The sequence below is a fragment of the Tinamus guttatus genome, unplaced genomic scaffold, assembly GCF_059628265.1.
Source record: "Tinamus guttatus ecotype Peru unplaced genomic scaffold, ASM5962826v1 Tinamus_guttatus_pri_ptg000155l, whole genome shotgun sequence".
Taxonomy (NCBI): domain Eukaryota; kingdom Metazoa; phylum Chordata; class Aves; order Tinamiformes; family Tinamidae; genus Tinamus; species Tinamus guttatus.
In genome coordinates, this window is record NW_028288689.1 from 785,861 (window position 1) to 800,307 (window position 14,447).

The following is a 14,447-nucleotide window of genomic DNA, read 5'->3' on the forward strand; positions in this document are numbered from 1 at the left end:
CTTCATACAAAACGGACTTCAAGTACTCCTGCGGCTTGCGAACACTCCGGCAGCCCCGGCAGCCCCTCCGCGCACCCAAACAAACTGCACACGCAGCAGCCGGCGGCAGCAAAGCGGGCGCTCATTGCCTCTGGATTTTTTTTTCTTTTCATTTTCTTTTCTTTTTTTTTCTTTCTTTTTATTTTTTAATGTGCGTGCCTCTGTTTGCGCTCTCTGACTTGCATTGATTCCACAGATCAGCTGCAAAGAGAGAAAGAAAGAAGAAAAACGTTTTTATAATCGCCCGCCTGGCGATTTTATCACTTCTTCTTTTTTTTTTTTTTTTTTTTTTTGAGTAAAGAAGAAAGATTTGCGCTGTTGTTTCTGATTCATGTTTGGGATTCAGGAAAGCATCCAGCGGAGTGGGAGCAGCATGAAGGAAGAGCCCCTCGGCGCGGGGATGAACGCGGTGCGGACGTGGATGCAGGGAGCCGGCGTCCTGGACGCCAGCACGGCCGCTCAGAGGTAGGAGGCTCCGCGCCCCTCCGCGCTGCTCCCCCGGGCACCGCTTTCCCCCCGGCCCGACAAAACCCCGGCCCCGGAGTGCTGCTGTGGGCAGCGAGTTGCGCGCAGACGCCAGCACTTAAATATTTATCCCTGTTGTCCCGCAGGAATGACTTTTTTACTAAAAAAAAGAATATAAAATAAGGGAGGTAGTGAGTTTGGCTAGGTGGGATTAGGTAATTTTTCTTTTTTAAATCTCGGTAGTTTCTTGTGTTTACGTGGAGGAAGGAGTTTTCAAAACTCTGTTCGCTGCTGATGGAGGCTGATGATTTCCGAATGACACTTTCCTCCTCCGATAAGCAGCGAGTTTCTCGCAGAGGTACCCGAAATTTATTTTTCCTTATCCCCGTCAGAATCAATAGCCTCTCTCTTTCTTCTCTGATAAGCAAGGAGTTTTGCAAAGCTTTCCCGGGGAGAAATTTAATTAAAGCCCCTTTTGCAAGACCATCGCTACTTCTCTTAGATTTAAAATAAAACCTTTAAAATGGGAGGCGAATTTCGGGAAGCTGCTCCCGGCCTCGCTTTCCCTCCTTCTGTCCTTCCTCTTCCTACGGAAAACTGATGCCGACTTTGCAGCCCGAGCCCTGGAGCCGGCATCAGCTAACAAGTTTCGTGTTGACATCTGCTGGTGTCTCCCACCTCGGCCCGCACCCCTCCCTCCGGAGCCCTCTAAGGAAGGGAAAGTTCTGCAGGGACAACCCTGAAATATCTCGCGTCGGCTCCCGGGCTGTCCTGGCGCTGCTTTGCCACGACACCGGCGCGGGGAGGAAAGCCTCGGAGGACTGAAACTGAAAGATAAGGACAGGGGCAATCGGATGACAGCTTCGAGGCACTGGCAGGACGGCACCGCTCCTCGACGTGCAGGGCAGCTGCGGGCGCCCGGGGCGCCGGTGGGGCCGGGCCGCCTCCCGACTGGCCCAGCCCGGGGCTTGCGGGGATGCTGAGCGGGACGGCGGCCACCGGGAGGGATGGGGTCGGCTCCGCTGTGCCCCGACGTAGCCGCCGTTGAGCACGGGTATCCTGTCCCCCAGGCGGCTCGGGGGGCTGCTCGGCACCGCGGAGCCCGGCTGGGCCCGCCGGGCCGGGCTGGAGGGCAGGAGGCCGCGACACCGGGGCTGCCGCTAACTCGCGTCTTTCTGGTCCCAGCGGAGTGGGTCTGGCCCGAGCTCACTTTGAGAAGCAGCCTCCTTCCAACCTGAGGAAGTCCAACTTTTTCCACTTCGTCCTGGCTCTGTACGATCGACAGGGGCAGCCCGTGGAGATCGAGCGCACCGCCTTCGTGGGCTTCGTGGAGAAGGAGAAGGTGAGTAGCCCGGCTGCCCGCGGGGCCAGGCTGCCTCCCGCTCCGGTCCCCCGGGGCCGCGGCAGCAGTTCGGCTCGGGAAACCCCGCCGGGCGCCTCGGTCCCAGCTGGGAAGGCAGCCCAAGAGGGCTGCTCCCTTGTGGTCCCTTCCCAGGACAGAACGAGGCTGAGTTGCCCCGTGGCGCTCGGGGACACTGCTGTCCGGGTGATGGGGAGGCTTCACAGCGCTTCTTTTTTTTCTCTCCTTCCTTTCCCCGTGTCTCCTCCGAACCTAGGAAGCCAACAGCGAAAAGACCAACAACGGGATCCACTACCGTCTGCAGCTGCTCTACAGCAACGGTAAGGGCCAGGAGCACCCCCGACGGCCCCGCCACCCCCCGCCACCTCCCCGGGGAGCGCGGCTGCAACTGCCCGCGGAGGACGAGGCGCCACTGCGGCCCCGCAGCCCCCGGGCGCCCGCGCCGGGGTCCGGCGCCGCTGGGTCCGGCGGGCCCGAGCCGTCGGGCGAGCGGCGGGCGCCGCTCCTCACGCCTCTGCCTTGTTTCAGGGATCAGGACGGAGCAGGATTTTTACGTGCGCCTCATCGACTCCATGACCAAGCAGGTAGGTGCTGCGGGGCGGCCGCGGAGGGCAGCGGCCGGCCGCGCTGCCGTCGGGGAGGCCCCGGGAGCGCGGCGGCGGCGAGGGGGGCAGCGAAGCGGCTCCCCGCGCACCCCGGGCAGAGCAAGGGGCCCGAACGGCAGCGTCGGGGCGGCTCTGGCTCGAGTAGTGCGAGTAACCCCCCTCCCAGCACCCCCGACGGGCGCCGGCCGCTGTCGCTTCTGTTCGTCCTTTCTTTCTTTGCCCCGGCGAGTTGGGTTAGAGGAGGAGCGAGCGAGCGGTGGCCAATTTGCATGGAGCGGTAGCCCCCCGAGCCGCCGCGCCGCGGGCGAGTGGGCGCGGGGTCCGCGCTCGAGGAGAGCGGCAGGACAGCGAGCCTCGTAAATGGATTAGCCCTAATTTTAAGCTTGCTCTTTAGCTTCACAAACAGAGCCATAAAGTGTGTGACTGCCTATAAAACCGCATACTTTTCTATATAAAAAAACAGCATTTTTTTAAAGGGACTGTTTCAGCAAATCGATTTTTTTAACTCGTCACTCCAGCTTTCTTTTCTGTTCTCGTCAGAATCTTTTCCTCTTGTAACACATTTTCTTTTAATAGCTGAGGATGTTTTAAGTCTTTTTTTATCCTTCAGATATGTTTTTTCTCCCTTCACATCTGTTTTCTTTATTTAAAAAAATCCTAAAATTTATTTTAGTAACAAAAAAGAAAAATATTGGGATTTTTTTTTATTTGCACAGATAGGAAAATCAGTCCCTGTATGTTTAAACCCTGCTGTCTGTAGGAAATCTCTTGGCTTGTATTTGAATTTCTTTTCTACAGCAAAACAGAGCTCTAAGGGCTGAGTTTGTTTTAGAAAACTCTCTTTGATGGTCCCCAAACATCTTTTCCTGCTATTGAAGACTGCCTTTCAACAGAAAAAAAAAAAGAGGAGGGGGAGAGAACTTGGATAAATTTTACTAGGCAATCCACTGTGCATCTGAACTCTGTTAAACTCTCCACTTCTAAACAGAGCCCAGATCCTATAGGAATTAGAACAGCAGCACCAATCCCTGCTCCACAGCAAATCTTGGAAAGCATTTGCTGTCATTCCTTGTTTTTCCAGCGCAAGTTGGTTAGCTTGTATCAAAAGTAACAAAATCCTTCTGATATGTGAACTCTTCTTAGTCCTTTTGGAGCTTATGTGTATCACTGTAGCCCATGCAAGAAAGGCTATCAATAAATATTATCTTTAAATAGCTTTCCTATCATTATGGAAATGCAAAAGCCTCTGTTCATAATCCTACTGAAAACAGATCTCTGAACTCATGCCGAGCAATGGATTCAAAATAATTTTCTTAACAAAGGCATCTTGCATATGAAGAGTTCATCCTAAGGCACTGTTTGACCTCTTCGTCTCTCATTATTATCAAGTCATCAGAGGGTCTTTGGAGAGAAAAGGGGGACCCCCCTCCTCCCCACGAGATACAGTTTATTTGTAGAACCTACCATGTAGCTTTAAAGTACATTTGCAATGAACAAAAAATCTGTCCGATTTCAGGAAGTCTCACAAAAACAAAGTTAGTTCAAATTTATAGGTTTTTTTGGAGAAAGTGCAATGGAGCTGAGAAAGGAAGGATTTAAGAACAAAAGCTCTCTGAATTTAGACTAAGAAACAGGGAGCAAAATGATATTTCAGATACAAACATGTTTCCTTACATATTAATTTCACAAATACAATTTATTTAGGCATGATTATAATTGCTTGTGAAAAGTAGGGTATTGTCATGTCAAAACTGTGGCATGTGCTGCTCTTTTTTTTTTTTCTTTTTTTTTTCTTTTTTTTTCCAGGAGCCAGGGGATAAAATCTCCTTGCTGCTTCCTTTTTTTTTTTTTAAATTCATTTAAGTGCAGTTATTTCAGAGATGTAACCACTTTGCTTCCTAATAAGCATTTAGTAACCAAAGTTCAGCATACAGCAGCAGCTCACCAAAATGTAGAATATATCATTTATGCTTTATCACAGTGAATTATATAGAAGATTCTCGAGTAACTTTCAAATCATCAAACTGTAATTAAATATTGCAAAGACTGTCTGAAAATCTTTAATTTTCAATGAAAGTTAAATATATATTGTCAGTCTACTTGAAGGTGTAGTATTTTAATGCCTGATGCTCAGAACAAATTGGATAATGAAATGATTACTTTTAAATGAAACTATTGCAGAATGGTACATGTTTCAGCTGGCAAGGAGCTTCTCAATACTTGTCCAGGCACATTCACACACTCAGTAGTAGTGAATTCCCAGACTAAAATTACAGCTACTCTGAGGTTTCTGGTGGCAAATTAAAAATCCCACAGAAGCAAAGCCTGCCTGAGTTAGGTTCCCCAGAACAAATGGGAAAGTACCTTCTGCTCTCTCCTTATGTGAAGTATTTTTTTTTCTTAGTGTGGACGAATCAGTAGTAACTGTGCTCTCCTGATTTCACAAGCTCCAAAGTTTACACAAATGCAGATTATTGAGTTAGGTGAGACAGAATAAAACGCGCTCGGCAGATCGGACTTCCTGCATGTGGGATTGCTCCTCCCGGCTTTAGCACGAACGGGGCGATAGCAGCCTGCGTGGTGTCAGCAGACGCACGGCCAGGGGTTCGCAGTGCTGCGTGCTCTGTGTGTGTGTATATGTATACATATATATATAAAATACATATATATATATATATATATGTATATATGATAACCAGGGGCTGTCTTTGGTGCTGTCGAGTTATTGATCTGTATAGGTGGGGACGTGCTGCGATCACTTGCGTGTCCTCGGCCAAGAGGCTCACGCCAGGCGCCCTGCCGTGGAGGGCAACGCGCTGTCCCGGCGCCCACGCACACGTTGTGTCAGCCGTGGGGCTCGGGGCGGCCCAGGGATCCCGCTGAGGGTTTTGTCCCCACCGTGTGTCCCACGGCAGATCCCGTGTGTGGATACGAAGCGTCTGGGTGCTCTCCCGCACGGCGAGCCGTCCATGCGCAGCCGGGCTGCGGGAATAAGGAGCGGGAAATGGTCGTGGGATTGGTCCCAAGCGGCATCGTAGCGAGTTGTGGGCAGGATAACGGGCTTGGCCCTTGGTGGCAGCCGCAGAGAAGCGCTGGTAGGACGTGGTAATTACTGGCCTTCGAGGGGTCTCGCTATGTTTCTAAAACGTGTGCCAGTCATTTTAGAATTGTAAATACAACGCTCGAATCGTTAACTTGGTGGAGAAATTCTTTTCACTGAGGATAACAATATTGAACGTCAATACTGCCTTAATTAAATTTTCTTTTATGTTATCTTGGCACCTCATTTTATGTCAGGATCACATTCCTAATGTGTTCAAAACCCTGTAGGATCCCAAACTTTATAGCTGTTGCTTTCTGTAAACCAGCAGCTTTTGCTGCAGTAGGTCTGGCTCGAACAATGATGCATTTTGAAAATGCCTGCAAAACGTGAAATATGCCTGCTCTAATAAAAGTGGAGGTTTTAGGCAAGCCTAAGGATTTTAATATATTTACAGAAAAGAGATGCCTGCTATTTCTTCAGTTATATTTTCATAAAGTTGAGATATTTCGCTATTAGGAAAGATGGAGGAAATAAATCTGAAATACTTGTTCCCCACCCATTTTTCCTTCTGCCGTTCTCATCCATAAGATTTAACGGATGGTAATACAACTCAGGCCTCTTAAAAATCCTAAGTTTTGTGAGATAGCTATTGTCTACTGCTGAGAACCCTTGTGAGTCAAAAATGCTTCCTTTGGACACTGGGTTTGTTTTGTTGTTTTGCCCCCCCCTTTTTTTTTTGTTTGTTTGGATTTTTTTTTTTAGTAATTTAAACTCTGGATGCAAATGATTTTTCTGTTTTTTTTTTTTTTCTTCTCCCTCCTCTCAAGTTCTGTGATGTCTGCAGATATCCGATCGTCTCTGTCTTGTGCGTAGCATGGTCCTTTCCTGGCAGCTACGCACATGGGGAAAAAAATGTTATCAATAAGTTCAGAGGAGCCTTAGCAGAATCAGAGAAATTTCAAACAAACATAAAACAAGCCCTAACCCCTACGACGGGGAAAGTTTGTGTTGCGCCAGATTTTAACAGCTTTCTTGTTCCTTTGGTGATGTGTTAGAAGCGCAGGTGATTTTAATTTTCTCGTACAGAGAGGAATGGAGAAGTTTGGAATTTGCATGCATGATCAGGACCTGTGTTTGGGAAAATGTAAACTCATCACAGTGGAAAATGTGTTGTTTGGAGTCTGAGGGTGAAAACAAAGCTGAGGATTTTGGAGAGACTGCCTGAGCCAGATGGCCTGGTGCATTCCCAGTCTGGCAGCCCAACTGCTCCCTCCTGTATAATATACAGCCATTTGTTCTGGGATATTTACGCTAGAGCTGTTTCCATGTGAATGTTTGAAAACCATTAAAAATGAACATATTAGGAGAGATAAATTTATTTAATTTGTGTGAATATGTTGATAAGCAGGAGGTGTATCAAAGGCACAGGGAGACCGGATAAAATAATTAGGTGTTGCTGAAGGATGTATGGAGCCGCCTCGCAAGAAGGACCCCCCCTCGCTCTGGACCCGTTGCTGTGCACTTGTCTGGGAGAAACCCATGTCAGGATGAGTAGAAATGTTGTCGGGTAATGCGTGAAGGCTCGGGGAGTGCAGGGTTAAGCGTTGGAAGCTGAATAAATGTAATGCACTGAATCCGCAGTAGTTTTTGTATAGATCCATAGCGGATGCGAGGCTAAAGCTCCCTGGGTGAAATTCTGGCCCATCTGAAGTCAATTGCCAAACTCCTATTGAATTCAGCAAGGCCAGGATTTTATTTTCTCTCTGTGTGTATGTCTGCATACGTCATTACAAATCATTTTGGTTTGTTTTTTTGAAAAGACCCTCATTCTAATGGGTTTTTCTAATGTTTTTTTTTTCCCTCCTTTTTTTTTTTTCAATGAGAGAATGCAGGAGATAGCTTGTTGTGTGAAGCAGATGAGGGATTTGGAGGCGAGTGGTTTCAGACACTGGTGATTTCGCTCGCTCTCTTCCTCTTTTAAAATCAAGGCCACGACAAAAGTGAATAATATAACGACCATGATCTCATTCCTTCAAGACTGTCGCTCGTCGAGCTCAGAAAGCAGCATTGCTAGACTGGCAAATTGACGCCGTGAGACGCTTTTGCCCTCGGTTGTACCAGCGTAAATCTGGATTTATTCTGGAACAGTTAAGAACAAAACACGGCTCTGTATTTTTCTAACTTATTCATCGACTGCTTTACTGCTTCATCCCACTGTCTTTACTCAGGCAAAGCTCCCACTGGTTTGAAGGGGAACTGTAGCCTTGATTTTTATATTATCCCCATCCCGTTTTCTTTTTATGAACTCCGTCACTGAAAGGTCGAGGCGAATTGTTACGGAGGCACTTGTAGTCCAGCAGGGACTGGGATGTGCTCAATGCAGCAATCTGTTTTTGCTGGAACTAGTGAATTACATTTGATTTTTTTTTTTAATTTCACTTTATTTCACTGGCAGTTGGGACGTCTTGTATGTCAGTGCAAATGTTTAGGGGCCTGTTTTGGAAATGCGTTCATGCCTGAGGGATCCTTGCTCCTCGTAGAAAGGCTCTGTCTGTGCATAACGGTTTATCAAGTGGAAGGTGAGGTTTTGGGGGAAAACGGTGAAGTTGTTAAAGAGAAGAAAACATGTTTTGAGAAGCTGATGAAATACGTCAAGTTACAACTACAAGAAGTAAACAAAAGGGAAAAAAACAAAGTGTATAATTTCGTATTTCCTTTGCTGGGGTTCTGTTGTGCAACTCCGGTGTGTATTCGCAGGCTTATTTTTAGCTCCGCTGTGGTCTAAGTTTATACACAGTAACTTTCACTCTATCTCTCATTAATGCGATTCCTGTTTGACAAAATTGCGGCTGTGTCAGCGCGATGTGGAATTGTGCCATGGTGACCTGGTTTTGAAACCTGAAATTTAATAATTAGAGGAAAAAAAAAATCAAGACCATTCTCTTAGAAGTGTTTTTTTACATCTAAAGTTAAGACTTTTCACAGCAGTAACGCTGTAGACCCTCCCTGTAAGAAAAGTACTCCAAGACAGCTATAAAGATCTGAAACTTTAGCAGAAGTTCCTGTTTCCTTTTTGAAACTAATTGTAGAGTCAATGCTGCAGAGAAGCTTGAGGGAGGGTCGAGGGCTGCCGGGCTCTCTTGCTGGCACTCGTCGTAGCCGGCGCTCGGCTTTGCACACCTGTTTGCACGAGGAAACTGGGCAACGGGAATGGGAGCTGGGGCCGAGCCGCTCAGAAAGGAACTCAGTGGTGGCTTCCGCTTCCCAGAATTTCCTAGACGTTCCCGGAGAAGGAAGATGCGTGGGAGAATTCCCGCTTTTGGGAAATGACGATGCGTGCGGCGCGACGCGAGGCCGTCGCGCAGACAGGGTCTGGGGCGCGTCGTGCGTGCGAAGGAGGGATCGCTGATGTTAAGCACATTCGACAAGGTGATTACGCACCGCGGTGTTGACTCTGCCTGCTCGTTATTGCTATTTAGCAGAGTTATTTAAGCCCGTACCTGGAGGTTAAGCAAGCAGAGCAGCAGGAAGAGGAGAGGAAAAGGAAGCTAAAAAAAAGGAAATTTGGAAGTTGTGATTTGTCCTCCCTGGTGGCTCCTTTCACAAGGTAGCCCCCACTGGGTACATTTATTTTAAGATTTGGAAGCCCACGAACACCAGGCCAAGCCCAGCAACCCTCCCTTGGGCACTATTCCCGCATGTTGCCCATGGATGAGCAGGGGCTGGGGAATGGAGGCGGGGAGTGGCTGCCTCCGACGTCTGCTCCCATCTCTGCCCTTTCCGACGCTGATTATTCATTATTATTCATTGCTGAAGGACAGTGGGTGCTTTCCCTCTCTCTGCCATCGTGATGGCCCTGCTGACCCCACGGCTCACCAGCTGCTCACTTATTCCTCCAGTTTGGGCCAGGAGAAGCCTGTCTCCACCTCAATGCATGCAGCAGAAATGGGGATCCTCTTTGGCTGGTTTTCCCAGACGGTCTTTATCATGGTCAGTTGATGGGAAATGATTTTTTTAAAAAAAGTTGGATTACTTTAACCTTCCTATGGCATCTCAGGGCAACACGGGTTGTGGATGGACACCCTGCAGCCTTCCAAGGCCCGTGCAGAGCGGCTGTAGCTGAACCAGGGTGTGTGGTCCTTGGCAGTCCGGGGGTGTCTGGCCTGGACCCCCCGTCTAGGCCACGTACCCAAAGGCCCCGGGCCCCTTTTCCTCCCCAGCAAAGAAGCCTCTGGGGAGAAAGCACGTAGAGAAACTGGAGTGGAACAGTTAAAACTGGCATAAATGCCACAGAGCTGTTCTTAATGTTATTTATGGAATTGCTAAATCATTGTAGAATGCTTGCTTTTAATATTGCATATTACTATTAGAAGGGAGTTGAAAATCAGCCCCTGCCCCTTCAGCGCTGTGTGTGCCAGGATTCGTGCCCCAGCCGTGGGTGCAGCACCTCCTACCTCAGGGGCTCAGGAGGGACAGGGAAGAGGACCCCATGATCCCCCTTCAGACTATAAATACCTGGATTTTTCTCATTGGGATTTTCCACGTTTCCGTCTTAAAACTGTCTTATTCCATAAAATACTCTTCATCCACAAAAAATTCTGTTGTTTAGTATTTTCAGTACTGACTATTTTTTATTATTAGCTGCATATCAGATGTCACTTTATCTGCAGAGTTTGTTTTCCTGTCACCCTCATTTTTTTCTTTTTCTTTTTCTTTTTCTTTTTCTTTTTCTTTTTCTTTTTCTTTTTCTTTTTCTTTTTCTTTTTCTTTTTCTTTTTCTTTTTCTTTTTCTTTTTCTTTTTCTTTTTCTTTTTCTTTTTCTTTTTCTTTTTCTTTTTCTTTTTCTTTTTCTTTTTCTTTTCCTCCATATGTTAGAGGTCACAGGGGTCCCACCGCGGGCCAGGGGCAGAGCTGAGGCTACGGTGAGGGCCCTGCCCGCCGCTCCCTGCTGAGTCCCAGCTCTGCACCAGGTCCCAGCGCTACTGAGAGGTGCTGCGAGGGGCCGTGCTGGGGTGGCACTAGGGCAGGTATCGCCCTCCCGGCCGTGTTTCCTCGGGTGGAAGGCAGGGACAAGCGGCTGGAGTGGCTGCAAACAGCCCTGGTAGCGCTCGGAGGGATCCGCTCCCATTACCGGGGTGTGCACGAAGCGCCGATCCCGTCTGCGCCGCGGCCGGGCCGCAGGGAGGCCCTGCGTGAAACGCGACCGCCGCCGTGTCCGTGCGCAGCTCGGAGGGCTTCCCCGCCGCCCCGAGCCGCGGGGCTCCAGCCGTTTGGTGCTCCGTTTGCTTTGGTGTCCCTTGCACTCGCAGGGCTGCCGCTTGCTTATTTATATCGCTCCAACTCCGGGGCTGCTCTGCAGACATCGGTGGATCACTGGGTTCATGCGGAGAATCAGGGCCGAGCTCTTTCTGGAGCTCCCAGTAAAATGCCTGGGCTGTGCTGTGCACAGCTTTCGAATTAAAAATACATGAGCTCGCGCTTTCTTTCCTTTTTTTTTTTTCTTTTTAATGAATAGAACCCAAATTGTGCCAAGCCTTTTTTTTTTTTTTTTTTTTTAATGCTATTAGGTTTATATTTTATTCTGAATTGAAAAGAAAATTGTGGTTGTCTTGACTACTAAAAAAAGCCCATCCTACACACTGCTTGAGGGATGTGCAGCAGAGAGGAGGGAGTTTAGCTGCACTCAGCTCGTGTTGTTTTCCAACTGCAAATTTCAGAACGGGTTCGGCTGCGAAGGCGCCGGGTCGTAGCTCGCCGCTCGGGCTCAGCACGCCGGGACTCTGATGCATTTTTGTTTTATTCTTTCCAAACTCAACTTGATGCACGGCTAAAAATGTGTTTTTGTTTCTAGGCGATAGTATATGAAGGCCAAGACAAGAACCCAGAAATGTGCAGAGTTCTGCTCACGCATGAAATAATGTGCAGGTAAGAAATACCCTGCTTCCAGTTAATTAGTGATGAGAAGATGAATTTTGTGTCTCAAAATCTAGGTTGAACCTGCAGCTATTTTAGGGCTTAAATTTATCTTTCTTGCATTTAACAAGCCCAAAATAACACATTTCTGTGTGTGTAATTAGCAGCAAGGTCTTGTCACACCAGTTTTCAATTATTTATAGAGAGTGATTCTTAACGGAGCGCCGCTGGTTTGCATTTAGACGCTGCAGCCCAGAAGAGGTCTCACCGAAATTAATAAAGTCAATTATAGTCTTTCTAGCAATAAATGTCACTGCTCCCACCCCCTGCGATAACTTCCCCAGTAAAATGACAAAAAGGCCTTTTTTGGTTTTGCTGGACATGTGTTCAGAGTTGAAATTGGGAGCCCCTTTTTTCCTCCCCACCTCCCTGCAGTTTGACTTTGCCTGAGCTGTTTGCGCACGCGGCCTGGGCGCCGCCAGCACTACCCCTCCACCCCAGAGACGTCTTTTGGTCGATTTTTCTTCCAACATCCCCTATACAGATTTGGCCCCACACTCTTTTCCCTTGTCCGTGCCTGCCTGGTGCTGGTCACTGAAATACAGTGTGGTTAAATATCTCCTCTCCCTAATGCGGCACTTTTGCAGCGAGTGGCCGCTTCCTTCTCTTTTCTAGCTGGTAGCAATACGTGAGGCCTCTGCTACTTCCCTCCTCTTGCAGAGAAGTCAGCATCTTCTCATAGGGCCCCACAACACCTATGCGAGGTTGACCTTGCAGTCTCATTAAAGTTGGTGGGTGTTTTTCCATGTCTGAAAAATTCATTTGTTACATGTTATTCGATGGCAGAAAATAACTCCCTGGTGGAGCGCCGGGCGTTCTTGCATAAGCTCATTGTTATAATCAAGTTGTTTTAAGACTGTAAAAATGCCATTGCATGCGTTGTAAGTTTTACAAAACATATTTACTAAAAAAAAAAGGAGTAACTCGAGGGTAAAAACTAGTCCCCACTTCTGAGAGAATGAACTTGGATGAGAGTTTCCTGATGGCGGAGTCTTAGACAAAGCGTTTCCATGAAATATTCTCTGCCGGTTAATTTATTTTATTTTTCCCTCACCCTTCCTGGGGATCTGTCTGCTCTGCCCCCCATGGCAGCTCCTTGATGATAAACCCAGCTTAGTTTTTTTCTGGAAAAACTAAAGACACAGCTTACTATGGCATGAGACCTGCTGGAGCAGGCAGGTACCTCCAAGGAACCCAATCCCTGCCGCTGCTGGGAGCCGAGCGCAGTTTCGCTAAGGGCTCCCGAGCCTCCTCGTCCTTTCCAAATGGAAGCCCAAGCCATGCTGACAACCCGGGATTGCCTGAAAAATCCTTGGCCCAATTAGCACTGCTTTCACACCAAATAGCCGGCTAGGAACAATTCGTGGAAATATTAAAGGAGGTCCCTGACCTGATAAGGCTGAAGTGCAGCTTTGCTTCGTTCCTCAAAGTAGACCAGTGGCACAGGGCAGGCTGCTCACGTGAGCAAGAAGCAGCACTTGCTAAAGTGTCTATGTCAGCAGGGTCCACATCTGCTCGCTGTTGGGCCTGGAAGATGCACCTTATTGCATCTCAAACTGCAAGGTTTTGAGGCAGGGTTTATATCTACCTGCAACTCTGTGCGAGCACCGTTAGTCAGAACTGCAGCTTTTTGGGGGCTGCAGCAGTACTGCAAAGCAGACGGTACCAGTCCTGTAGTCAGGACCTGGCCATGGGGCCAAGAAAGCCGACAGGAGCCCCTTGAGCAGCAGCAAAGACTCGTTCCTAAACACGTGAGGAAGAGCTTTGTGCTCCTCCAGCCGACACTAAAGGCCTCTGGTTCGGCTGCCTGCACAAAGGCCAGAATTGTATACTTTGATGCATTAATTTTCTTACAAATGCTTTGGGAATATAAAGAGTAATAAATAAATTGTAACTTATATGTAGAGCTAAGTTTTAACTGAAAGACCAAATATCTGCATCAAAGATTTACAGCCTTGTCAATATACTTTGACTGAGACAAAATTATTTCCATTCTGGGAATGCTGAAAGATGTGCTATGTCATTCCGGAGCAGTCTTTCTCTTTATTAAAGCAGTTTACACTTTCTTCGTTCTTAAAATTCATTGGATCAAGAGCTTTATTCTTCTTGTATTTGTTTACTGCTAGTCGCTGCTTTGGGCTTCATAAATATAAGTTAGAAGGGTGGTGAAAAAAAAAAAGAAAAAAAAAAAAAGAAAAAATCTGACCATGGTAGGCAAATGTTGTGTGTCTGATGGAGTGGAGGAGATGTATTCAAATTTCTCACAGCTCATATTAGAAATTACCCATTTCCCTGTCTGCCCATACATTTGTAAGAGGGTGCTGTTTGTTTACCAGGCCGCTTGACCCTATTGCACAAATCTGTCATCTATTGTGCTGCTAACTCTCTTTTAAATTGCAAATCTGATGCTCTTTAGGGGTCTGGAAGGAAAAAAAAAATCTCTCTCCACACCATTCTGTTTCTCTTGATTTCTTGCCTGTTGTAAGTGGAAGTTGGGATGTGCTGAATTTGCACCAGGGGTGCAAATGCAGCCTCAATTATAAGCATAAAATTAGAGTCTGTTCCCCATTAATCAGCCCGGCTAATTGCTATGCACTACCATTAGCCATATGGTGTGAAAGACAGCTTGCTCTCCCTAAGATGAAATTTCTTCATTTCAGACATGAAATAGTGAGGCCTCTGTATTTTAAAATAGCTTGTTTTAGATATTTAATTTCTAAACAACTTTCAACAGTGCTTTCTATCAAGGCTAACTGCACAATAAAACTTTGCATTTATGTGACAAATCTGTGTATTTATAGCGTGCTACAGCCCTGGCAGGGATAAGACAAAGAATCCGAATGCATAGGAGAGGCCTGGCTATGGCAGCCTAGCGGGATCGGGGTCGGCTTCAGGTGGCTGTTTGTGCCCCAGGATTTCACTGTGTTTTGTCAAGCCTAAAATCCCCGCTTCTGGCCAAAAA

General features: G+C 47.4%; 1 protein-coding gene across 5 annotated transcripts in view; it reads left to right on the forward strand.

The window, feature by feature from the left end:
- Window positions 1–315: 315 nt before the first annotated feature.
- Window positions 316–14,447, forward strand: part of EBF1 (EBF transcription factor 1) — a 249,896-nt gene continuing 235,764 nt past the window's right edge. For all 5 annotated transcript variants that reach the window (XM_088522594.1, XM_088522595.1, XM_088522596.1 and 2 more), the window contains exons 1-5: window positions 316–504; window positions 1,690–1,846; window positions 2,121–2,184; window positions 2,393–2,448; window positions 11,364–11,437. In XM_088522594.1, coding sequence (XP_088378720.1) covers window positions 371–504; window positions 1,690–1,846; window positions 2,121–2,184; window positions 2,393–2,448; window positions 11,364–11,437 — 485 coding nt within the window. In that variant the 5' untranslated portion in view covers window positions 316–370. The remainder of the gene's footprint in view (window positions 505–1,689; window positions 1,847–2,120; window positions 2,185–2,392; window positions 2,449–11,363; window positions 11,438–14,447) is intronic.